Below are 27,639 nucleotides of genomic sequence, written 5' to 3' on the forward strand. Positions count from 1 at the left end.
CCACATCCATGTTTTTCCATTCTTTTGTTGTGTGATTTGGTGAGTTGTAGTTTGTTTCCTATTCTAGCTGGAAGGAGTGGCACCCAGTGTGTTCTTGCTGCTGTAGCCCATCTGCTTCAAGTTTAGACATGTTGTGCATTCACAGATGCTCTTCTGCATATGTTGATTTAAATGAGTGGTTATTTCCTTTGGTCACACTGCTTTGAGCAGATACTAGTCTACTCTGACCTTTGGCATGAACGCTGGATATTCTCTCTGTAAACAGTAGAGATGGTTGTGTGGGGATATCTCAGTAGATCCATTTTTGAAATACTCAAACCAGCCTCACTGGCACCAACAATCAAAAATCAAGTCACTTAAATCACATCCTCTCCTCTTTCTGATGACTAGTTTGAGCGTCAGCAGGTTGGTTTGACAGATGTGTCCACGACCAAATACATTGAGTTGTTGCCATGTGATTGGCTGATTAGATATTTATGTTAAAGAGCGGTCGATACAGTGATCAGTGAGTGTAAAAGGTTTAGGTGATAAGCAAACTTTCAGTGTTCAGTGGATGAACCGAGGAACCGCACCAGGCCTCGGTATATGATAAATAAGGATCGTTTTCAATGTTGAAACATGGAAAGCTACTCCATTAGAGTCCAACAAAAGTAGTATAGAGGTAAAAACTGTCATTACAGGCCTGTTTTAATTTTTAAAAAAGCTATTAAAAATAAGAAATCTAATTAAACATCAAAATAATGGAACAGTAACAAGTTGTCTGAATGACTTGTTGGTGTTTTACAGCTTGATTTGTTTAAAGTTGCTTTCTTGAGTAGCAGTTTTCATACTTACTGGTTCCCTTCTTCACACTGTGGTGTTATGAGATGGACTGAGGATAGTTGGAGGTCCTGCAACAACAGGAGCCCGGAAAGTTACAAACCTCATGAATGTCAACTAGTTCAGGCTGCTGAGGCACTGCTTTATTTTTTATAATCTGCAGGCTGTCGCCACGTCAGAATCCCATTTTGAGACTTTCACCACATCGGTGTTGTGCTTACAGACAACATCTTGCATAAATATTGTATTTATTAAAGTTATTGGGGGGAATTTTAGGCTAGAAAACAGAAAACTGTTTTCATGCACAAACTGCACTGCAGGCAGTGAGATGTCAGAACCACAACGGCTCATATCATATTCTTCATTTAAACCATGTGGGGATAGAACCACGTGCAGGAGTCAAATCTGATCCAAATTACCTCCTCAAAAGATCAGGAACGGTTGTGTCAGTGCTACAGAATACCTAACATGTCACAAAAGCAATGATCTCCATCTCCAAAGTGTCTGTTGTTGTGGGGAGGATGAAATGGGAATGGAGCTATCAGAGTCCCACTGAAAATGCTATGTCCAGATTAACACAATCAACTTTTTGGAATTGAGCGTGCATCAAGACCGTTATCTCATGGTAATTTGTTTGAATCTGATTCAACAGACTCCTTTAAATGGCTCCACTGATCACGTGAGTGCTGATTATGTGATTCTGCTGTCCCGCTGAACCTTTGAGAAGCACATTTTAACTGTCTGTATAATCTCTGCACTGCGCTGTCATGGTTTGAAGCAGCCAGCAGGTGTCGCCCACTGAGAATACTCCCCTGGTGTTATTTGCCCTCCTCAGAGGGACTTTTTCCTCTGGACCATGTAAACCCTCCTCTCCTGTAGTTCAAGGAATCCTGCATTTGGCAGGAAGCTGAAAGTAAACAGGGTGTCACCTCATATTCTGGTGGATTTATGGTCAATTTGTGGCTTACATAAGCACACACACCTCACGAGGCTTTTCAGAAGTTTCCCAGTTTACCGTAGCCCACTGACACCTTTAATGCAGATGCAGAACATTTTTTGCTCCACAGATCACAGCTGGACAGTCTGGGTTGTGCTGTCCTCTTTATGACATTGTTTTTGTTTCACAGTGAGAGCTACATATTGACCAGCTGTTCAGTCCTTGTCCAAACAAGCCCCCACAGTATATTTCTTAATATATTGTGAAACAGTGCACATGTATAACATTGGAGCGCTCTGATTGGCCACGGCTGGTCTCTAGCTCAGCCAGTAGCCAATGGAGAGGCTCTGTTGTTTGTGTACCGCTGCTGCGCTCGTATAAAGAGGAGGCGACGACCCCCGAGAAGGAAAACTGAGAACTGAAGAAAGCCAGGGGGCACCTGGCTGTGAGCTGTCACCGCTGCCCCGCGTCTCTTCCACCGACCGACACTGTCACCCGCAGAGGCGGATCTGACTGCGAGGACCGAGCCGCTCAGCTGAACCCCCCCCACACCCACGCCACCTCCAAGACCCACACGCGCGCGCTTCAGGTGAGGTTCGCACCAGAGGATGCTCTGCAGTCACTGCTCCCCGGGGAAGAGGCTGCACATACTCTGAGAGGACGTGATCTGTGACAGGTGGCGTGTTGCAGTGTCCTCCTTCACTCACAGTGTCTCCGCTTTGCTTAAAGGCTGCTGAGGGGAAGCTCGAGCTGCAACAGCCGTGACTCTCTCATCAACTTAATCCAGCCTCTCACTGTGTGTCAGTCATTTTCCATCCGCGCTTCGTTTTTTCAGCGCGTTTTTACAGCAAACTTACAACTGATATGATCACACAGTCCATATTTACACAGGCACCCACACACACGAACATACTTCATTTTCCTCTCTTTATTAATCATTAATAACCAAACCGTTATTAACCAAACTGAAGGTGCCTTTAAAGTACTGGTTCGATTTATGGTAAAAGTAATGTGACGGAAGCTGCTGTCAAGAAGCAAAGTGATAGCGGGGATGCTTTGTTTTGGAGGCTGTTTGTGTCTAGTTAACTGTCTTTGTTTGGGCATGATTACGGTGGTTCCCCCTGAGCTGTTGTTGATACTGAACAGCTGAGAGCTTCTGGCTGAGATCGGCGTCAAGTGCTGAAGCCTAAAGTGTGAAGACCCGGAAAATCAGACGGAGTGGTTTTCAAAAATAAAAGCAGCAAGAATGCGTCGAGCGCTGAGAGCGCGCGGCTGAACGCGAACGCGTTTTATATTGAAATTCAAAACCGGAATAGGAATATAATGTTCTGTGTCGCGTGCAGGGGGCTAGAGATGTGGATCGAGGAAGGTGGAGGGGGTGTTTTGTGCGGATGCTTTTAGTCCAGTTCAGACCAGTTCTAAGGCTTCTGCTTGTTCATCGCAGTGTTCTTTGTCTCATTGTTCAGTACAACAAAGCTGTTGCTGAGAAATGCACAAACTTCTAATGAACTCTGGTCCGTGTGTGTTCAAGCTATATTAGCGTATTTTCACGGTCGTTAGCGTTGGGGTCGTCGAGTTAGGCTATCTCAAGTTTATATTCACACAAAAATGCGGACAGTAGTTTTAAAACGGTCTTCTTTCAAAAGATGACTGTCTAAGATGAACAGAGTGGAGGGAACAGATAGGTTATGTGTTCCAGCCAGATGGAGTTTTTACCTGGGAATTAAAACAAGTACAATTACACATAATGTTGCTCAGTATTATCAGATAAATGTTGGCTGGGTGTTCGTAATAAATTCATTTCTGTATGTTTGAATACATTTCCAGTGAGTATTTTTTGCGTTATGACGTTCGCCTCTGTAACGGTGCACACTGCACTAACAGCTCCTGTTGAGAAGCGCTCGCGCTGAACATCAACCAGCAGCATCTGAGTCTCGCGCCGCGCTGGTTCGAACCGGCTGAGCTTGCGCTGCATTCAGTGGAAGTGGGATTTTCGGACTACGTTTGTGACAAAGGGTTGCCACACAACCCCAAATAAAACGCCTCACGTTTCAGCACAAGCAGAGGAGAAGTCGTGTCCTGTAAAGGCATTTTTTATTTTAAAACTAAAATAAAATTTAAATCTGACAGTTTCCACGTCAAAACTTATACAAACAACATTTTCAAAAATGTAAACACCCTCTGCCGTGTCCTATTCGGGTGGAATACAACAGCAACCTCACGTGTAGCTGCTGTACAAACAACCAATAAGAGGAGACCTGTTGTACCCTGGAGCCAATCAGATATGTCAGGGGGAGACAGTTTAATATTTATAGGAGGGGTTTGCTTCTCAAATGTCTCAGCTGTTTTCAGTTTGTGACTGTCTTCTCGATCACAGTCATCCTCAGTAGGTTAGAAAAAAAAAGACCTGTACTGAATATGGATCCAGGAATCATCTAAAACACTTGCAAGAGGTCATATTGTTCAAATATTTCATAATGTTAAAGAACTACATGAACTAGACTTAACGAAAATAATTATAAATAAACCTGTAAGAAGTACCTCACCATGGGTAAAATTTCTGGTTGTCATCTTGTCTCTGCTGTCTCTATCTTATCTTCCAGGCTTAAGCAGCCCTCCTCATATTCGGTCAGGTCTAGCACATTGCTACCTCTGATCCATCCAAAATGGCTCCTACTCTGGCCACGGCCTTCTCCCGCCGCTGGTGGATGGCGGTTACAGCAGTCATTGAGAACCTGCTTTTCTCTGCTGTGCTTCTTGGCTGGTCGTCCCTGCTCATCATGCTCAAGTCGGAGGGCTTCTACTCTTACCTGTGCAAAGGACGAGGTGAGTCTACTTTACTGTAATTGGGTTATCATGTGTGGTTTTGGTGAGGGGGTTGTTTACTTGGAGTCCTTGAGCAAATGAGTATCTGCTGAGGGCCCTTTTGACCTGTTTTAACAAAAACACATCAAATTCATTAATTTTCCATCCTTTCTTCCTTTCTGCATGACGATCCCCTGAGCTGGTAAAAAACTGAAAGCCTCAGGACATTGATCTGAACACTCAGGTGCACTTGCTGTTCCTCTGCTGTGGAATTATGCAGAACACATAAGCAAGTGTGGAAACCTTTTTGTAGAAAGTACCCATGTTTTATCTTACTTTGGCACCTCATCCTCAGTGCAGTGTGTTACCTCTCTCAGCAGGAGCAATACCTTTGAGAAAAGTGCCTGCCTGCATATTGGCAAACAAGAGCTTCTCATTGATCCAACAGTTGGCTTCTCCTTGTGGAAAACGGGTCATTATGGCGACAGCAGCCTAGGTCTGAAAAACCCTCGAAAGCATCCATAAAGTGGTCCTGCACAACAATGCCACAGATGCATCAGAGATGGTCATTTTGTTGTTATTTGATTCTGTCTCCTACTCTGTGATCAAAGATGATGCAGTGAGCTGCTGTATTCAGAGGGTTGTTATTTGGTTATGAAAGATTGCCCTGTTTAAAAAGCAAAAAAACCCAACCAGATGAGGACAGTGGTTCCTCCATCCTAGCATTCGGTAATCAGTGCTCTCCACAGAAACAGTGTAGAGGAGGTGAAATGTAACAGCATGCTGAAGAGAACTGGCTCCTTCATCTTCATCATCAGGGATTGAGTTTTTATCCATTGCAGCCCGCCTGTGAAGGAGACCATTCATCCCTTCATTCTCCACAGTGATCATCAGACAGGCTGCTCCCTGTCTTTGTCTCTTTGATCCTCTGATTGTATCTTCCTCTGTGTATTTCTCTCTTTGTATCCTACAAAGCAGCAGCTGCGAAAGCCTTGCAGGGTTAATTTGTGCATATAAAGCCTTTTTTATATCAATTTAGCTCTGATAATTCTCTTTCTCTGACTGTTTTGCTCGGGTCATTTCCTTATCTGTTTGCTCTGATTAAGCTTTAGGTATCTCTTACTGTTGACTCAGCTCCTTCCACAGTGACCTGACCTCTGGCACATCACTGTAGCCCCACACTTTTAAAAACCACCCATTATTGTGTTAAATCTGCATTTTGTTTTTGTTTTTTTTTACATTTCACTTCAATTGTGAGAAGTCTGTGAGTGAAATTAGGAGGAGCAGGCATTGTCCTGCAAACAGACGCCCTGATGAGGGAGGAAAGGGGTGCTTTAGAGACTTAAATATGAAGGCACAGTGTGAATATATCATTATTTGTGTGACTGATATTCTATTTGAATGAGCTGTTTGTTCAGTTTGCGCATATATCTCACATCAAATCATAAAAATAGACAGTTTGTGTTCCTAACCTTTGGTGTTTCTATGGTGTGAAGTGACCAAAACAGCTTTTTATAGTTTTATTGTTTTACTCCAAAGGAAATCATGATTTCAGTACTTGAAGTAGAGTGCTGCTGCTCTGTTTGTATTTTACCTGTTGAGGCCACATGGGTAGGTGTACAGACTTGTAACAATCACTTGACCTTTGCATAATAACCACATCCTTACACGAGCCACTGATCACAAGAAGCACAGCCTTCCTAAGAGGTCACTTCTCTGTTTTTGTGTTACTACAGCTGCTGTAGCATGGTTGTGGTTTGTGGGCTCTAGAGCGATGTTTCTCTTCATGCTCTCCTGTAAGCTCCGTTTCTTGGTAAACAGTCAAGCCAAAAGAACGGTGCTCTTGGCACATTGCAGTAATGATGAAACCAAATCACTTTGTTGGAGATGAGACTGTTTGACATCCTTTGTATCCACAGGAGGAGTTTATTAAACAAAAGGCCATGTTGAGAATCTTAGAAGGTTCCTGTGGTGTTGAAAAGAACACTGAAGTGCGGTGGACATATGTGACTTATCAGAAAGACGTTTTCAGAGAAGGGGAGTTGGAGCTTTATGCCTCAGTGTGTTTGCGTGAACAGGTTTCTTCCATTATTGACTCATGTTTGCTGTGGCCATTTGATTAGTCAGCAGTAGTTGGGGCTACTGGAGGACAGAGGCTGCTATCTTCTTTCACAGTCAGCACTTAATGCTCTTGTCTAGTTGATGTGAAATACCTGCCTGGGAGGCAGAGCACATAATCTATAATTGACAATAATATTAGATGAAAAAAAATAATTTTCAGATGTGGTGCCCATATGAAAGACTCTATTCACTGTTGTGATCACGTTACTTTACTAACCAGATGTGTTTCTTGCTACCAGGCAAGGCCAGCAACTTCAAACGTTAAACTGCAGCAGTTGCAATGTGCAAAGTTTGCAGTTACAGTAGGAGACATTTGACTTCCCCACTTCACCCTGTCGGGTTGTTAGCATAGCTAGCAGGCTGAAAGTTCATAGACAACTGGGTCTTGTGCATTGTTATCAAAATAAAAATGATCTATTTCGTTTTATAGGACTGTTGTTGTTGGTTATAACATAATCAGAAGCAGGTAAACTTTATTAATCCCAGAGGGAAATTGAGTTGTCACAGCAGCAAATATACAACAAACATCAAGAAGATTACTTCGGGGGTGCCCCTTGTGAATCTTTGCCCAGGGTCTCAACAAATTTAAGAACCGCCACTGTTATTAACACTATAGGTGCCATTTAAAATGTATTCAATGTAATATCTTGGAGTTATTCGTGGTTCCCAGTGGATGAATCAGTGTGGCTTTTAATTTCACATATGTGTACTGGCTCTTTTTTTTTTTTTTTAAAGAAAAATTTTAAGATTTTGAGATTGGAAGCTTAATCCCAAACTTTAGAAACAGCAACCAAGGAAAGAGTTTCCCACTTGGAAATGCACTGTGGAGTTTATCCATTTACTCTAAATCAGTACGATGATGATGCACCCTTCAATCTATATTTAGGATGCACTTGAATAAAATGTATCACATTAGAGGTGGAGGACATTTAGTAACTTCCCACAGATCATTCCATGTTTGTGCCCTCGTGCATAATCGAGCTCTTCTGCACGTGTTTAGCTAAAAGCAGCCTCTGGAGCTCAAGTGTCCTTGTGTTCCTCAGTGAATGAATGCACCAGCATTAGAATGACCCTGCCGTCATCAGATATTAATTAAGCCACGTTACCTTTCACCTCTCATCACAGGGTGCATGCCAGTTTTTTCTGCACCACTCAGCCTTAAATATGAAATAAGAGCTTGCTGTTGGTCTCAAACCAATGCCTAAGGGGTTTGAGACCAACAACAACAACAACACATCCGTCCTGCCATCCTCACTTTTCCCTTGAGTAGAGCTCAGTGACACAGTCTTGTAACGGGAAACAGATTTCCAGTTCTGTTTACACTGAGTGTGCAGAGGCTTCAGCTGCTGTTGCAAACCTGCCCGCAGGACTCAAATAAAGAAAACACTCAGATGACTTTCTTTAAAGCTCCCTCCTCCACATATGAAGTATGTGGTAACTGCTGATTTGACTTGTATTGTTTTCCTTGCCTAATCAAAGATGAGTTGCTTTCTTCAATCAGTGCTCCTCTGTGTCCTCTGTCTATCTGTCTGACAACAGCAGAGTTTACCCAACAGTAGCGGTCTTATCGAGCACAAGGACAAAAATAGACTCCATGTGAACTCAGTGGACTGTGTTTACCAGTAATTCACCAGAGGAGGCAGACTGATTAAAACTGTTACAGAGTTGCCCTGCACCATGCAGGGGGTTCAGTTTGGGTCTATTTCTGGTACTTGTTTACCCTGTATTGGGTTGTTTACTTGACCTTTGAATGAGTTTCCTGGCTTTTTTGATCAGAAGCTCAGCTCTGAGAGGGGATGGGTGGCTGTAAAAGCTCAGTATTCCAAGAACAATATCAGAAATAAGCTCTGAAAAAGCAAGCAAGTGTTCATTTCAGATCTCACCTCTAGAAATGTCTAGAAAACTGTGTCAACAGGACCTTAGCCTTGTTAGACTTATGTTGCGAAATGGAAATACTGGGGGAAAAAAGTACATAAAATTCTGTCTGCTCTTATTTCCAACCAGAAAACAGCTCGAGCTTCAACTTCTCCAACACATCCACCCCTGCAGCCAAAGGTGCAGAAGAAGAGTACTTGGAAATGAACAACTGGCCCATCTGCAAAGACCAGGATGAGATGCTGAACCTGGCTTTTACTGTGGGTTCCTTCTTGCTGTCAGCCATAACTCTGCCCCTGGGTATTATCATGGACAAATACGGGCCGCGGAAGCTGCGACTGTTGGGGAGGTGAGCCCGTGAATCCTGCTGTCTGTTGGATAGTGATGGTTCTTTTCTTGTCCAACATATTTTTCATAGCCAACTGCTTTGTCTTTCCAGTGCCTGCTTTGCCTTCTCCTGTCTTCTCATCGCCTATGGTGCCAGCGACCCCAACAGTACGTACCTCTACCTGTGTCACATACATCTCATTACATTATCACGGCTCATCTGATGTATTAATGCTAATCAATCAGATACAGTATGTGAGATTCGTCATGTGTCAGCCTAGTAACATCTGCGTGTGTTGCTTTCTCCGGTAGATCTGTCCATCCTGATCTTCTTCGCATTGGCGTTGAATGGGTTTGGAGGCATGTGCATGACCTTCACTTCACTGACGGTAAGAGATGCTTTACGAAGCTCACATATTGGGACATACTTAGCTTTGGTCTGAAGCGCTGCTTCATTCCTACTTCTCCACAAGTCTTGTTTTTTACTGGGCGGTGACTCTCATGATTGGGACATAAAACTGCATGTATAGAATCAGCAATCAAACAACAACAACAACAAAAAATAACTACATTTGCCCCAAAATAAGCTTTTGAGAACCCTTTTCCACTGGACCTTTAGCTTTCACTTCATTGCTGGGAAATTCTTCCTTGGTATGGTTTCAGCATTTGTTCACTGTTGAGTCTCTCTCTTATTTGACTTGGTAGTTGCCTGCCGAGGCTGTAATCTGTGCAGGCCACTGTGTGGTTATAATATATTCTGTGAATGAAATGTTATGATTTGAACAGTGCATAGAGTTTGAAACATGAAACCTTCGATCACGTTATCAGGATAACCTTCATAACTCATCGAGGCACGCTGAAGAATCCCTTCACCCTGCAAAATGTCTCATAGCTCTACAAATAAAGTGTTGTGGAACACCTCAGTGCTTTTCATTTATTAGCACAACAACCTCATTTTTCAAGGAAAGGTTGTGCTGCCAGCTTCTCCGCAATCCGACACTAAAATCTCCACTTTGTTGGCAATTACATGTAGTTTGTTTCCTCTCTGAATGACAGCCTGTACTAAATATCAGCAAGCCACAACATTGTGATATCTGGAGAAATGAAAAGGTATTAAAAGGGGAGATGGAGGAAGAGAGTGAAGTGATGGCTTCAGACGTGCATACAAAGAAGTGAGGGGCAGAAAGATGGATGCATTCGACAGAGGAAACATTTTAAAAAAGATGGCTGAAGAAAGAGCTGGAGAGAGACGGCTGACAACAGACTGCTTGGAGGAGAGGGATAAGAGGTGGTGTGCAGATAGGAGAAGGATGGTGAGGGATGCAGTGACTGAGGATAGCCAGTGGTCAGGATGACCTCATCAGAGAAAGTGCTGCATCACAGGAGAGGACACGTGAGCAAGAGAGTTGTTACAAGGCAGAGATCAGTGATCTATTATTCACTCCTGCTCTGGCTACGAGCCAAATAAAGATCTCTCCTCATTATTATTTCATCCACACAAGGACGTGTGTGTGTGTGTGTGTGTGTGTGTGTGTGTGTGTGTGTGTGTGTGTGTGTGTGTGTGTGTGCACGCGCGTGTATCACTTTGTTGTTTCATGGTAGCTACAGTATTTCTCTTCCTGCCATGAACAGCCGAGGTGGACTCTCTCAGAAAGGGCTCAAACAGGAAGTAGCAACCGGAGGGTAGTGTGTGTGTGTGTGTGTGTGTCCTCTCCACCCATGCTTTTCCATTTCCTTTCCAGGCTGTGTATTAGGACCCTGACGGATACATGCACTAGCTGTTCAGCTGGTTTTATCTTGCTGCACCCCTCCCTCCACACCCCACACACACACTAGTCTGAGCCCGGCTGTTTTCGTCTTCTCCTGTTTCAGTTGTAGCTGCTCTCACACGACCATCGAAACTCTGTGTGTGTGTGTGTGTGTGTGTTATTTTAGCTGAGTTACCGCTCCCTGCAGGTCCAGACAAACATTTCAGTTATACTGCCACTTCTGTGTGTGTGAGTGTGTCTGTGTCAGGGTGTTTGCAGAGCTTAAAAAGCACATAATTGATAGATTCAGAAGGTTGTAGAAGATTTTTAAAACTTCTAAATTTAACTTTTTAAAATTTTTTATTGTTCCATGTTGCTAAGAAGTTTTGAAAAATAAAACCTAATCATAAAAAAGTGGAGCCCCTGTAATTTAAATTGGTCAAATGCTGGGGAAACTGAGAAAGAGGCAAATAAAAAGTGCTGCTGTGTGAATGCTTATCTGTTTCCATTCTCTTTTTTCTGAAAGTCTGTGTGAAGGGTTGTGAGAGGAAAACTATAACCTTATTTTTCAGGGCGTGGAAAGCTCTCAAGCTGCATTTGGACTATCATAGGTCACCGAAACTCCTCAGGTCACCGTGACCTGTGCCATTTTCCCACTGTGTCTGTGCATTTTCCCAAAATCATCCCCTTCCTCTACTGTTTTACGTTTCTTTTTAGTCTCTGTTCATTTGGCTTCTCCCCTTCTTACTTTGTCTTTGCCTCAATTCTACTTTCTACCCAAACTCTTTGTCCCAACTGTCGATGAAAACAGGCAGTGAAGGATGAGCACAGGAGACAATAGAGAGGAAGGGAGCTGTGGTTAATAATGACTTTGTCTCTGCTTACAGTCTTGACTTGTAAGCAGTTTCATGTTACAAACCCATCTACATACATATACATATACATACTGTAAAACCACACCCACAGGCACACTCCAAGCTCCGCCTCTTGTTTTTGTCTGGCTGGTGGGACATTTCGTAGCCCACCCTGTTTGCTAACTTTCAATCTGAAGCTCTGCTCAAAAATCTGCTTTTTGTCCAATGTCTTGAATGCACAGACTGTTTCTCTATCTGAAAACACATTTATTTACCAGCAAGCTCTCTGACTTGTGGTCATAGCTGCGAAATATAAATGTTCTGATAACTGAGTCACTTTCCAACTTTGAGATGTGGCTAAAGGAGAAACGGGGAGTGATTTCTTCTCAGTTGGACAATGTGTAAAGTGCACACACAGCACTTCATTCCACCCGCTGAAGTGATGGGAGTTGTAACAAAAAGCAGTAAGATCAGGCTGGAGTGAGATGGAGGAAGCACAGTAAACTATATAAATTGTTTACAGCACAAAACGTAGGGGAACAATGTTGGAGTGAAAAAGGTCAGGAGTTATTCAGTAATGTGAGATGGAAGCTGGCCAGACAGAGCAGCAATCGCTAATATCGAGTGTTGCGTAGCGACATGAATGGTCTGATCGGGGTGGCTGAGGGGCTGGAATGACTGCAAATCCCAGATTAATGGTAATGTTGGATCTTAATGTTAGCTGAGACATCCCCACCCTTCAAAGTCATATTTCTAATGGAAACATTGCTGGCTTTGTTGTTTGCTGGTTTCACCCTAAATATGTTTAGAAAAAGAAATTGGCTTCTAATAAGTGAGAGAGCGAGATGACGTCAGGTTGAATGGAGTATGCCTTTTGGTGTTTGTCATCTGGTGTTTGCTGTTCTTATGGCCCACCTGGCTGCTCTTTATGACTATCCTGTGTTTCAGGACAGGACCAGTCAGAGCTGGTTCTCAATGGTCAAGCAGCATCAGGGTGCTGAAGTTTCCACTTGCTGCAGCAAAACCCTCTTCCTCCTTTCATTTCTCTGTTCTTTCCTCTCAGAGGGCTGAATCGAATTTTCTCTTCTTTTTTTTCTGCACGAAAGACTCAGCATATTTTCCCACTCCTCACCCAGACGTCTTTGTCACTTCACACTGCCTTTTTCATTTCAGTTTTAAACACTCAGCGCAAACAGACACACGCTCTTGGTGGCATACAAACTATGCGCAAAAGTGTGCCGTGGCCAAAAAATTGCAATGACAGAATGTTTGCACAGTCCAGTGATAAGACAGTAGATGCCGACTGTAGTCTTACTCCGTTGCCTGAGTCAGTCTTGCCCGAAGCCCCTCTGATATATAATCAACAAACACGTAGAGTCTACTGATTATGTATAAGTGGGTCACAGCTCCTCTGTTTGCACTCACTACATTCAGCACTGTCACCAAATAACAATGAGTGAGCGCTGTCCAGGTTGCAGCGCGCCTGTGCGTTTGTTTGAAGCAAACATTATTAAAAAAAAGTTTTACAGTATTGACTCACACAGGTATGCTAGCAAATCTGTACTGTTGTCATAAGGTGGAGCTAAATGCTAATGTTAATATTTGCCAATAAACAAGTAGAGTTAAAGTGTGTTTAAAATTTAACAGCTGAAGCACATCGAGCATTATGGTCAGGTTTTTTTTTCGGGCAATTCTTCTAAAGATTTAAGATGTTACATGCCTAACATAAAATTATTTTGGCAATACTGTTTTTTTTATTTAAACTTTTTCCATTTGGGTGTGTTATTAAAAAATGGTTTTAAATCACTGATGATGGCAGATTGTTTATTTAAAATGTTAAACGTTATATTTTTCTACAGGACACAGACTGAAATGTATCCATCTAACTTGACTCTGTTTCATTACCTTTGCTTACATTAGCCATTGCAAACTCCTTCAACTTTGCTCAGATCTGTTTGCTGGTCTTTTAAGTGCTGTACTAAATTGGAAAGCTCAGTAACATTGTTTGCACATTGCCTTTTGCAAATCAAATCAGGATGCCCCCCTGGTCATAAAACACTTCTTAGCCCATTCCGCCTGCCTCATCAACAAAATAGGGCAATGCTAACGTGGCCGCTGCATAGGTCCCCAACTTCCATGTGTAGTTTTTGCTATACTTCAGGATGTAAGGATAGACAAGAACACTTGCCAAAGGTAACTACTATACTAAAAAAACACAAGAATCAAGAACCAATTCCAGTTATCCAACTGATTTAAACCCTATGCTTCTAGCCCATGCAATTTCTTTCATCAGTGCTAGCCTGTGTTGTTGAAGTTGTGCGTGGCTTAACAGTGATGCTAAGCTGTTAGCATGCCTTTAAATAATCCACCTGTTTGCATCAAGCCTCAGTGATAAAAGGGTTGTTCTGATGCAAAAAAAACAACCTCTGTAGTCCTTGAGGCTAGCCAAAAAGGAGCATTTGTCAAAGAAATATTTCTTTTCACTCATTTACATAAATCACACTGATGATATTGACAGCTTGCTGAAAAGTGAAAGTTATATGGATACCCTTCAAACAAAAACCCAAACGCCCACTCTTTGCTTTCATATTTGTGTCTCTAGATATATTGGCGTTTTATAGTTGTCTTTATGTGCATTACCAAAAAAACAACCAACCCCACACACCTGCTGAACCCAATAACCAGTCCCTGATCTCTTATCTCCAGGTCACTGCTCTGAAGATAAAATAGACCTTCAGTGGCTGTTCAAATACAGGGCCCATCATCTATGTGTGTACTTTGTGCAGGGATACACTGTGACCATAGAGCTAACAAAAGGGCTATTCAGGGACGAAGCAACAAGAGCGGTTAGTCATGGGTGTTATTACCTTCAGAGAGGTATAAGGTTGCTCTCAGTCTGTTCCTGCACCACTCACAAGAGAAATGAACACAGCAAGTGTGATATTTGTGATGATGTGGAGATTAGAAAACTAATAGAAGTAGTAAGGGATTAGCAAAGCCTGTATTTAGTGAAGCAGAAAGGTGAGGACAGAGGTGAAGTTTCCAGAGCAAACACTGGGAAGGTGTTGGATCAAGAACTACGTGATCACATACTGTGCCTTGAAGGCCGAGAAACATAGGCGACACATTCCTCTGATGATTAGAAAAAGCACCAAAACAAGCGGCTGTTCTCTGAAGTCAGGTCTTACAGGGACTGGGAGTGAAAAACACACACAGATTTTTAGCTAGCTTAACAAACATCTGTTGGATGGATTGCCAAAAAGTGTTCGGCAGATATACTATATCCTATGGCTGACATTTAAGAGTATGAATACAATTTTCAAGCCATTATCTATCATAATTAGGTTGTAAATATTATCGTCCAAGTTGGAATTGCAACTAAAACATTTTTATGAAAACTCTCATGTCATCTGACTTGGTGTTAAGTACAGAAGAGCACAGTACAGAACAGTGTATATTCTCATGGCCCTACAATATTATCATATGTCCAACAAAGTGTAAGGGTTCATTAATAAGATGGTTAATGTACAAGCACATAACAGGGGAAAAGATTCAACTGCATGCACACTGCAGAGTTCCAGATTTACCTGTTTATTGCACCAGGAAAAACATGACGTTTCAAGAGCACCTAGATTTATATTCACGATGAATATAAATCTAGGAAAATAAGAAATGAGCAGATATAAAAATTAAATATTTAATCTTACTTGGGGCAGAAATGGGCTAAAATCTATTGTATTTAAAAACATTCATCTGAAGCTAGTGGCTAATTTAAATCTGCAGTCCTTTAGCAGATAGACACGAAACACTAGTACAGCTCATGTAAACAGTATTACAAAATACAAGGTGTTACCTATTCTTATCATGTTATGTTATGTGTATTTGCAGTGTTGTGGGATTGACTCTGTGAAGCTGTGCACAGTGTGTCTGTTAGCACGTGAGGCCACAGCTGATTCTTTGGTCAGTCTGCCTGACTTAAATGTTATTGACTGCAGTTACGGAAACTCTGCTATCTCTTCCTCATCGAGCCCGACAGCTGCTTCTCCCATCGACGCACCCGCCCACACTTTGTCCTCACGCTGCTGAACCCATTAATCCCTACTTCTCCTTTCATGATTAGCAGACCAAACCAGTTTGTGACACGTTTTTGGGAAAGAGTGGTCTCAGCAGCTGACTCTGACTAAGAACTAGAGTCAGTCACAGAAACTCCCAGTGTGACGTAAGCTTGTTTTGCTCAGCAGTATCACAAGCACTAGATCTGTTATGTTTCTTTTTTCTTTTTTCCCACTGCTTCGGGCTTGCTACCATTCACTCACGTGATTTTGTTTTCTCCCACTCTCCAGTGTGCTCACCGAAGTTAATGCCAATGATAACAGTTCCGTTCACCAGACAAAAAAGATGAATGGCAGAAAAGTCAGAGACTGACTTATCAACACTGCAGTGGGCTTGTTCCTTTTTTAACTGTACTGAATATTTGGTAACTGAATGGGGAGCTATTTATTTGAACTAGGGATTTAGGTCCTGGATTAAAATGATTTATTAGAGAATCTGCCCCCCCGAGTGATTTCTGTTGTCCTTAAACACCCTGCTTATAATGAAATAATGGAGGATTACATTGAATTACTTTTTCCTTGATAATTTCCATTCAGTTGCTTAAATCAAAGCTCTTCCCATGATTTACAATATAATAACAGCACTCTTGCAAAAGTCTGGCATAAAAAGAGCCATCATCACAGGCCAGAGTGAGGAAGTGCTGCAGCGTCAGCAGGGAAATCTGAACCTGTTGACTGCATAGATTTGTGAGCGGGCCATCGTGACACAGAATCTGCTGAGACGGGGATCTACGCGTCCTCTGTCTCCTCTTCACCAAGCAAGCCAAAGGTCAGCCAACTTGTAGCGCAGGAATTTGGGGGGGCCTTGTTGTTTTGGATGACCTGGCTGGGATGTAGTGATTTTTTTTTTTGTGGCTCACCTTTGCTCCAATTAGTGCAGGGAGTAACGTCCATATGGGGTGAGGGGGTTCGAGCAGCTGGCTAACAAGCTTCGCCCCTGTGGCGAGCACAGCACCTCGATGGACGGGTGGATGGACAGATGAGGACAATGAGAGGGGAGCTGGAGGGAAGCACCTCTGCTATTTATGACCCATAATAACGCTTTCAGTGATGAGTTACAGTCAAATTTTGAACTCCCTGCCCATGCTTGGTCACTGCAGGAGCTTCCTTTCAATGCTTTTGACTCTAGAGTTTGATTTCCTCTCTCCTATATAGCACTTTGAATCCAGATGGCACAGATGAACTCTGACCTACATCAGACCAGTCAGCCACATGGTTCACACTGGTTTTCACTTCCTCAAGACGGCTGTTTACACTCTGAAGTTACCTAGTAAAGGAACAGGGCGTACACTTATCTCTCATCAAGAGCTGAGTGTCATTATGCAAGACCCGAGCTTTTTTTGTCTCTGCTCTTCTGCAGATCTCGTAACAAAAACTCATCAATGTAGGCAGTACAGAGTGTGCAAATACTTGGTGGGGACAAGACTATCACCAGTCAATATTTGTGAGCAGCAGATTAAACTATTCGGCATTTGTATGCAGTGAGCTGCATTCTTTCACAGTCAGTGGCCATTTGCAGGTCTAAGTGGATTGAAGGACAAAATATGACAACAAAGATTATTGCACAACCTAATATGCTGTCCACAGAGCAGAAATGAAGCTAATCCAATTACAGATGGGTAATAGATGTCATTTTGGCTGCAGCAGCTCCACTGCTGTAGGTTAATGGGCTGTGATACATGTGAGTTTAGTTCAATGCTGTAACTTTTCCTGAACAGTACAGCCTGTTTCCTCAGGCACCAATTCAAGTATAAAGTAGCAAATGCTAAAATGTAGCATAGCGGTTTGCTGAGATTAGCCCACATGAGCTAATATTACTCACAGTGAAAACAGATTCATGGTGTGCTGTCAGTAAAAACTTTCATTTGCAGCAGAAGACATGAACAGTTCAGCATTTTGATCATCTGTCTTTACAAACTGAACGTGGACGACAGGGCTGAGCACGAGCTCTATAGAAACACATGTTATATTGCTGTAAAGAGGCATGCCTGCCTGAATGTACTTGAGTGGTGGATCACGGGGAATAGTTCAGGGCATTGCACACGCATGTAGTAGTTACTAGTCACAGGGTAGTCACACCTTACTCTGCTTTATCTTCTGTTTTGCTTTATATGGGACTGTCATTTGGAAGCAGACAACTTGAAAGTAGCGACTGAGCCCTTACAGATATTAGGAAAATGTTTGGTAAGTTTATTTTTCAAGCGAGTAGATGGCTGTTTTGCATTTGATTTCTAAAGATCCAGATTAGTTTTTGCAATGAGAGGAGTCGCCTCCTACTGGGCACTTTTCACACTTGAAAGCCTTCATCTATAACACAGCTAATGAGACAGCTGTTTTATCTTTGTTTTTGTTTCGCAGTTTCTGCATGCTATGGATTATTGATTATTTTTTGTCCTCCTTTAAGCCCCTGGCCGCTAGTTTTTGATAATGTAAATCATAGTTAGGTGACATAAAGAGGTCAAGCTTGACTGCTTTGCTTCTTATGAGTCTGTGGACATTTTATGCATTTAAATGAACTTGGTCTTGCAGTTAAATGTGTAAACTGATCTGTCTGCTCTCTTCACAGCTGCCCAACATGTTTGGAGATCTGAGGTCGACCTTCATTGCCCTGATGATTGGATCCTATGCTTCCTCTGCTGTCACTTTCCCTGGCATCAAGGTAACTTACAGTCACTCACTTACTGTGGCTGATTCTTGATTTACTTTAAACATCCACGTGTCCTCATCCATGACTGAAAGATTTTCCTAAAGGGCAATATTAACTCAGAAGGAATAACCCTGCAACTGGAGAGTGTGTTATTGATTCTCCATTATGATGTTTTTGTGTGCGTCCCATCTTCCTGCCTGTAGGTGATCTATGATCTGGGTGCCACATTCATCTCCATCCTTCTGGTTTGGGCCGGCTGTGCCTGCCTCGTCTTCTTGAACTGCTTCATCAACTGGCCTTTGGAGCCCTTCCCTGGCCCAGAAGACATGGACTTCACGTAAGACAAACAGGCATACTTAGTCTGGCATGCACACAAAGCCGCATGAACATATGTGTAGCTTCCAGCTATTGTTTTTAAGCAGCCACTGCAGTATTATTAGCTAAGCTCGAGTTATACCTGCTTGAAAAAGGATTCTGACTGAGCCTAGGCATTCTGGATTTTCCACAGAGATCACTGCTTTACCTCATACACACTGCAAGATTGTATACACATTCAAGCGCACACACTTATGTGCAGTAAATCCCAAAATAATGCAGTGGAGACCAAGTGAGCCCTAAAGGGGAAAGACCATAAAACCAGATGATCGGCCTACTTTGCTCTCATTCACCTGGATCTTTTAATGTTTCCTTAGCCTGTTTCCTCTTCCTTTCGGTGTCTGCTTACATTTCCCCTTCTTTCTTACTTTCCTTTCTCAGGGTGAAAATCAAATTCAGCTGGCTGGGATTTGACCATAAGATCACCGGGAAGCAGTTTTATCGGCAGGTGACCACAGTGGGACGCCGTCTGAGCGTAGGCCATGCCATAAAGCAGCAGGAGGCACCGTCCAAAGAGCTGTCCACACAAGAGGCCAACAAGCTGTGCCTGTCCACCGTTGACCTGGAGGTGAATTGCAAGAGTCAGGAGGAAAGTAAGTCTGAATATGCTCTAACATCTAAAGTTTGTTATATAAAGACAGGATGAACTTAAAATAGAAACTAGTTGAATTGGAGCAACAGTTATGTTTCTTGAAAGACTGTAAAAGCCCATTCACAGTTTTTAGCAGTGGCTTTCTTTGCCATCTGGTCGTCAAAACTGGAAGCAACAGAATATAACTGCTGTTTGTAAGAGGAAGAAATCCAAAAACATGCACAAGTCAGCACAAGTGTACCTTGTGATCAAATTAGTCATTCTTGAGTAGATACTAGCTTATGAATATTCTCACAACTCAAAAGTCAGTCAGTTGGTGCAGTTGGTGGTAATCAAGTCATAAAAGTGTATCTCTTCTCTTTGAAAGGACTGATGCCAAGTGGAATCCCACATAAATAAAATAAATCCCACTGATATGAAAAGTAAAGACTTGAACTCCGTTGTTATAGTGTAGTGTTATATAACTTTTACAAATTAACTTAATGTCCTTACTGTGTGCTTTGAATCATAAATCCAAGTTAAAATATAGACAATAAACTTATTAATATACTTAAAATTTTGTAATTTATTTTGGCAATGAATATTATTTACATAGAATATTTAACAATAATGTATTTCAAATGAAGTTTAAAAGTGTGAAAGGCTAACACTTCTGTTAGTTTTTACATTTTTAAAATGTGATAACACTGTATGTAGTGTTTTAGGTTGGCTGGCAAAAAAATATCACATCCATGCTAAGGTAACCTCTGTTACCCATGCACTTTTTCAGTCCTCCTGGCTTTCCTAACAGGGTCAGGGACTCCCAGTGGGTTAGTCTTGTCACACCTCTCTCGGTCTCTTTGGTACCAAACGGACCGTGGAATTGGTTCAGACCCTGTTCTTAGAAAGGGGCTCAGCAGGTGTGTGTCGCGCTGGCAGGGAGCCCTAGAGAAGCACTGCGGTGGACTGTATCAGCCATTACAGTGAATTTCTGACTGTGTGTGTGTTTGGAGTGCATTCAGGATGCCCGTGGCTGGTTTCATAACAGCTGGACATGTCGGGATGTTTAAAGAGGCCCATATTACACCCTCCCACACAAACTTGTTCCTCTCTCTGTTTGCTGTAAGTTGAAGCAGCTGTGAGGGTTGCAGAGTACATGCATCTTAGACCTTGGCCTATTCCTCCTGCCTCCTCAGATATAAGGATCAAGGCCGGATTCAAATGTTTGTGTTTTCTGTTAGGAATGCACTTAAATCGTGTATCTGGACCGGCACAGTCAGCACTAGTTTGGTATGTTAAGTAGAGCTGTAGACAGAGAATGAAGACCAAAGAACTTTTTGTAAATATATTGGTAGATGTTGTAAATGTTGAAATGAAATATAAGCTAGTTTTACATTAACAGCTGTATTCTCTTATAAATTATTTTAGTGCTCGATGAGCATTTTCAAACAATTAAGTCCAGGATAGATACCTGTTGTTGAAGACAATGAACCCATCTGCTTCATCTGGGTACCCAACATTAGTTGGTGTGTCCGGGGTTTCTCTGTATGGACAGCTGTCCATTTTCCACTTCTATCCACAGCATTCATTAATGATCAACGTTTCCTAGAACCCGCTTTCCTTTGAATCCTCCAGACGTTCATTCACATTAAGATGTCACCATAACACCTGGGTGCCAGTGGGAAAATTTACATGTCAGTCTCATCCGTTCCTCTCAGCCAGTGGAGTTTTCCATCTGTTTAGAAAGTGAAAAGAGACTCTGCATGTTTGACCATCTGTACTTTAGATGAAAGTTTGTTGGTGCTGATCGTGGAGGCTTCAAACAAGGTCATCATCATGTAGGTTGTTTGTCAGGATGCTATGAATACACTCGTACGTTGCTATTTTTATTGAAATGAGCAATCTTTTTTTCTTTAAAAAAAAAAATCAGTTTCCTGGAAATCTTGTTGTAAACATCACAATCGCTGTTACAGCAGTCTGACATCTTCGGCTGCAGTGAACTACCTACTCATCCATTGTAGTGATTGTCATGAAATTTGGCAGACGTCGTAATCCTGCCAGGATGAATTGTAAAGACTTGTAAAAACAGGCCAACATATCAGTCAGTCCGGTACATTCAGAACTAATGAACATCACATCAGCCTCAGCTGTGCTCCTGTTTGATTAGCAAACATTTGAATGCTAACATTAACACTCCGCGAACCAGCAATGAACTTAGAGCCTGATATAGGTCGATATTGACTGATACTGGCCTAGTTGACTGATATGATATGAATAGCAATGAGAAAAGAAACAAATATGGTAAATACATCTCTTGGTATTGGCTCAGGATTTTAGTGCATCCCTGCTAGCGCAGTAAATTATTTTCATAAGTGGTAAACAGTACAACTTATTAGCACAGTCATGTTGGACTTTTATCTCAAAGCACTGCTGTGCCTAAAGTCATCCTCAGTGTACCACAACTTAGGCCTCATATATTTTATGATTTTTTTCTACCACTGAACACTTAAGAGCCATTAAATGCTTTTTTGAAAACTGATTATCATGTCCCAAAAGCAATGAACAGTTGATCTTAGTCCTTGACTTTTGCTCTTAGTGTTCCCTACATCGTGCACAGATAAAGTTGATTTTGCAAACATCTTCTGATGCAGGCAGTGTCATAAAAACAGATTATAGAACTTTCTGCTCCATAAAAGGATTTGGATGTTTCCCTAAAGGCCTGTGAAGCTTTTTGGTTTTTCCACTGAATAATTCCCCTACCACGAGATTTCAACTGTGTACAGAAGGAAATAAAATCTCCTTATCCAATATCTTTGTGGTATATTAACACAGTGATTTGATCTCACCCTGACTTCTCTCATTTCCTCTGCAGCTCAGAGCTTCATGAAGAGTATCTTCAGTCCCATCTTCTTGCTGAGCCTTATCACCATGTGTGTCACTCAGCTGCGCCTCATATTCTACATGGGAGCCATGAACACCATCCTGGAGTCCCTAACAGGCAGAGACCTCAGCACAGGTGTGTGTGGTTGTTAGTGTGTCAAGCTATACATGTTTTGAGAGAGGTTGCGTTTTTATCTTTAACACCTCTTTGACATCTCTGTCATGCTGGCTTCCTGCTGTTGCAGTGGAGAGGATGGAAGTGGGTAAGAGACCTGAGGCCACACTAGCAACCCTCTGCCCCCCTCCCTACCCTAAACTGTTTGTCCACTTTTTTGTCTAGAGCATGACACCCCCCCCCCCAATAACTCCATGACATCTGCAAACTGTTTTTCCATTCCTGTCAGTGTGCACCACCCTCTGATGTCTTCATGCTGTTTACCGGATGTTCACCCTGAAACCGTAGTAACGCTGCCTCTGCCGCTGTTTGTCTCCTAGTGAGCGTGTACACCTCCATCTTTGGCGTGCTCCAGCTCCTGTGTCTGGTCACCTCTCCTGTCATTGGCTACGTCATGGACTGGAAGCTTAAAGACTGTGAGGATGAAAACGACAAGAGCACCAAGAGGTCAGCGTGCACGCTAAGGAGGAACAAATAATTCTATTTTTCTCAATTTTTTTAATGTTTTCTTCTTTTGTTCTATCAGAGAGCCTGGTCAGCCCCGTCGCCCTGACAAACGGATCCAGAAGATCGTCAATGCCACCAGAGCTTTTATCTTCACCAACATACTCCTTGTTGGCTTTGGAGTCACCTGCATCATCCCCAACCTCCCACTTCAGGTATGCAGTAGGAGGCTGGGGGAGCCATTTTATTAAAGTGTTTAGGTGGTGTGGGTTCACGCTCCTCTGCATGTGCTGCTGCTGTACGTCTCCCCTAGAGGGAGACTAAACACTGCAGAGAGAGAGTGATGTACATGATATTCAAACCACTCACATGGCAATGCAGCTGCTGATATTTCTAAGTGATGTGGAGCCACCTAATGGACAAAAATGTTGTTGCAGTTTATTTTGTTCTCTCTTGAATCTCATTTGTCAAAGACAAACCCTTTTGTTTTTCAGTGAAAACCCAGCAGGTCGGCCCTGAGCTGCAAAAATCTTACTTTTCCTCTTTTCTCTCCTACTTCAGGTTGTCTCCTTTGTCCTGCACACTATTGTGAGAGGCTTCATCCACTCTGCAGTTGGCGGGCTTTATGCTGCTGTGTAAGTGTGTGACACGTTTAAAAGATGATGGCAAACCAGTAAGGAATCATGCAGCCTAATGCTGTCCTACACTAGATACAGAAAGTGACTAAAAATAAGTGGATTTTAGGCATTTCTTCTTCTTTCCTTCTGTGCCAGCAATCACTCTTTTTGGACAACTTTCCACAAGATTCTGCTCATGTTCTAGAGCAGGAGTGTCAAACATAAAGCCTGTGGGCCAGAATTGGTCCAGCAAAGACAAAATGAAGGAGGGCATAAATTTTGTCCCACTTTTCCTATTAATAAAGACCCCCTCCCCCATTGCCATTCATACTACTCCAAAAATTAAGATAAACAAGTGATAGAAAATTTGACTACTATAAAAAGATGTCTTTTTTTTAACACTTTTTTTCACTGTTAAAAAAACATTTTATGCAAATTAACAAAAACTTTATAAAACTGTATATTTTATATTTACTGGGCATTCTGGGCAGTGTGCTATGGGATTTTTTTTTGTAATTTTACATTTGACCATTTTTGATAATTTCTCTGATTCTGCCACTTAAGATTAAAGTAGGCTGTATATAGCCCACAATGCAACGTGTTTTTGACATCCCTGTATTAGAGCAAAAAAAGAAGTCCACCACTGCTGCTAAGCAATGAAGTCTGGCTTGCAGTCACATGTTCTTAGTATTTAACACTAAACTTTCACACTACAGTTACTTTAGTCACAAAAAAACCCCCAACTATCATCTAATGTTTGAAATTATAAACAAAAAACGGATTCTGTTTATAAATCTGTTAAAACTGGAAAAACAGTTTCTTGCGTATAGATATTATATTTGCAGTAAATAGCACTCCACATGATTAAAAATGGACTATAAGCATGTAAAAGAAGTGACTATATATATGTATATTTATTATGGAGATATGTAAATGGCTATTATAATTACGTAGTTGAGGTGAGGTGTTCTCACACTTTGACCTGTAGCAGCCACATGTTCTTGCCTGTTGACCTGCGACTGTGTGCAGGGTGATAAGAGCTCAAAAATCTTATGAAAAATTGCCAAATGACTGCAGCTGGAGATTAGCTGACACTGCCGCATTTAGAGAAAATGATGATTGGGCATTTTCCTTGGAATGAAATAAAATACCTTCTAAAACATTTCCTCTGAGTTGCAAGAACAGTATTATCCAAAATGAGCCTACACAGGATGTGAATATTACATAACAGTGTGTCTGGGGGCATGCGATATATAACTGGCTGTGAATTTGTTTTTAATTTGACTCACTGTAAATTGATTTATTGGGCCTGATAGTTAGCTCACGTTAGTTATGTGACAAATGTGTTCAAATTTCCCATATGACTCATGCTGTTTATCCCCTGCAGGTATCCATCCTCTCAGTTTGGCAGCCTGACAGGCATGCAGTCTCTGATCAGCGCTCTGTTCGCCCTGCTCCAGCAACCTCTCTTCATGGCCATGGTGGGACCCCTGGAGGAAGACCCCCTATGGGTAAGATGATGCACATATAGAGATACTGGCTTTAAAGAGTGTAGTATTCAAAGTTTACCATATCATTATATCTAACTGCTTTACTCACGCGGTGCCCAGGTGAACGTGGGTCTCCTGGTGCTGAGCATGCTGGGTTTCTGCCTGCCCTTCTACCTGCTGTACCACAGCCGCCAGCTCCAGCGCCTCCGAGACGAACGTGACAAAGATCCCAAGATCTACGTTAAGATGAACAACGGCAGCACGCCCGAGGCCTGCGTGTAGACGGGCATGAAGATGATTTTTTACAAAGTAGATGAGCTAAACTAAAGATGGAGGGGACTGAGGTCACGTTTCTGTGGGACATGTGACGAACGAATTCACTCTGAGACCGCCGCACCTCACACTCACAAATCTTACATTCCGCATGCTCACACAGATGCACACACTTTCACCATCATACTGACACCCATATGTGACTGAACACCACTGTGACACCTCCTTCACCCTCTCTGTGAAGAACCCCTAACACACACACACATTCTTTCCACATGGAGAGCTTTCAGTTCCTTGACTTCACCTGTGAACTGAGGAGAAAACTGACTAAAGGGAGAGAAAAGAAGCAGCTGCTTCAGCCTCCCCAAAGGTTCCTCCTCTCTCATTTTTTTCTTCATGTCTGCCATTTTGTATTTCATGCTGGTTTAGCTTCTCCTAGTCCTACTTAAGAGACCACAGGAGAAGAAGATGCCAAAACAAATGTTAGTGGCAGTGTTCAAAGGTTTTAGACATTTGCTTTATGATTGCCCAGGATGGTCTGGTTTTTGTTTTGGTGAGAAGAAGCACACATACTCAGACCCACTCAGCACGCTGGGCCACGGCATCTCCGTGCTCTCTTGTGCACAAGGGCATTAACTCAATAAGAACCCACAGACAGCAGCACTGGTAGCAGTTTAGATGGAAACCTGGACAGGTTTGAGCTCAGCGCACGATACACAGCCTCAGTGTGTGCGTGACTGGGTTAGACACACACTGCATGATGCCAGCGATGGTGCTGGTCCTTTATTACTGTTGCCATTATTTTCTTTTGTTTTGTTTCTTTGTCCATATGTTTGAAATATGTAACCTTTTTTTGTATTTACTTGCAATATGATCTTGGATGTGTTAGGTGTTTATTTCTTTTGCATGATTTCAAGCTATTAAGGTGGAAATGATTTTAGACATATTGTGTTTTCAAAGGTTGGTGTGGTTGCTAGGTGAATTTTAGGATCTTGATTGGTTGTAGCAATAAGTCTTCGGCGAGGTATAACATGCTGAAATCCGGACAGACAGGACATTCAGTGGACTGCATTTCCAAATCACAAAAAGGTGCTAGTTTAATCACAGACACGTGTCAGTTGCATTTGCTTTAAGGCACTGTTAAGGTCATGAGATTACCAACTTAAGGCATGTTCCAAAGAATCAGTCAGATTATGTTTTGCTTGGTATCACTTCTGCTTGGTCACACAAACTCTGGGATTCTTGAATTCACCTCTTACAGACAAAGGGAGATTTAGCTTGATGGTAGCAGAGTGAAACAGACACAATCTTCCAGCTTCTGAGAAAAGACACCAGCGTTCTGAGACTAAGTACAGACAATAAAGCAGTCTTTGTCTTTCAAGCAGAAGCCCAGAACAGAAGCATGGAGTGTGTAGACGATGGAGCAGGGAGATAATAATTCAGTCTGCTGTCCTCAAATGTCATATAGAGAAGCTCCTTTGACATGCCCCGCCCCCAACTTGCAGTACGGTGACAGAGAAGACAGCCTCATGACCCTCAGAGTTCCTCACTGTGATAGGGGTAGTGGATCCGGGTAGCATTTAGCCCCGCTCTTCCTCCCATCTAGCCATCATCCATTCATCTATCCTTTCATCTGTGCTACCTACTCAAGCACACCTTAAAATGTTTACTGACAGAACTGAGAGACAAAGCTCTGCAGCCATCATATGCTCCCAGCGAATGACTTCCTTAAGACAAGAACGGCACACGATGCACTTTAGAGCCTCTAAAACGGACCTGCCTGCCCATGTATCTATCACACAGTGCATGGCTGCTTATGGATGGTGCATGATGCAAAGAATGTAGACTCTGAATTTAAAATCTAGATTTGTAATTTACAATTCAGTTATTTTTGTATAATGCCCTTGCTTCACACGTTCCTTTTATTGCCTTTTTATACACGGACAGTGGGGCAGAGACTCGTCTTTCAGTTCTGCAACCTTCACAGGACGAACCAGTCGCAACAATCTCATCCTTGATGAACTAATTAAGGTTTAAAGAATCAGTAGAAGACTGTATGGGTTAAAGTTGGTGCAGAAATGATTTTAGTTGGATGACGGGGAAAAAGTGTGCATTTGTAATTAAAGGTGTTTGCATCTCTTTATCTAAATGGATGGTGGCCTTTTTGGTCATATATTACAATCCTGACTGACTGTATTTCCATAAATGCAGATCTTATTTCATACATCCACATGTCTTGTTGTTTGGAGCAGTTAGCTAGCACAAAAGGTATTGGATATATCAGACCTGAACAGATCTAAATATTTATCATTCTGCCATCTTTATTTGTATTTTGTAAATTCAAATCCACACAAAGACAACCTCTCAATAACAGTTTTGTGCTTGTGGGATACAACACAATGGATTTTTTTTTTAATGGAAATGTAAAGAATGTAAAGTCAGTGCTCATATCGTCACTTAAAATGTACAGTTTTTGCCTTCTAAAACCTTATTTGTGGTACAGTTGTCCTTCATATGATTAAAGCCCTATCTGGACTCCATAGAGAGTGGCTCTGGTAGCGTGCTGGTG

General features: G+C 42.2%; 1 protein-coding gene across 1 annotated transcript; it reads left to right on the forward strand.

The window, feature by feature from the left end:
- The first annotated feature begins 2,169 nt into the window (after nucleotides 1-2,169).
- On the forward strand, nucleotides 2,170-26,583 carry LOC102780293 (large neutral amino acids transporter small subunit 4-like). Its single transcript, XM_087850717.1, has 14 exons — nucleotides 2,170-2,345; nucleotides 4,360-4,582; nucleotides 8,687-8,906; nucleotides 8,997-9,052; nucleotides 9,197-9,273; nucleotides 18,165-18,257; nucleotides 18,449-18,582; nucleotides 19,002-19,213; nucleotides 22,064-22,207; nucleotides 22,567-22,693; nucleotides 22,773-22,905; nucleotides 23,252-23,325; nucleotides 24,695-24,818; nucleotides 24,918-26,583. Exons 2-14 carry the CDS (start codon nucleotides 4,423-4,425, stop codon nucleotides 25,077-25,079), a joined length of 1,716 nt encoding a protein of 571 aa, XP_087706843.1. The 5' UTR covers nucleotides 2,170-2,345; nucleotides 4,360-4,422; the 3' UTR covers nucleotides 25,080-26,583.
- The last annotated feature ends 1,056 nt before the right edge of the window (nucleotides 26,584-27,639 follow it).

Source organism: Neolamprologus brichardi, chromosome 14, assembly GCF_056152115.1.
Source record: "Neolamprologus brichardi isolate AB-2024 chromosome 14, ASM5615211v1, whole genome shotgun sequence".
In the NCBI taxonomy this organism is placed as follows: domain Eukaryota; kingdom Metazoa; phylum Chordata; class Actinopteri; order Cichliformes; family Cichlidae; genus Neolamprologus; species Neolamprologus brichardi.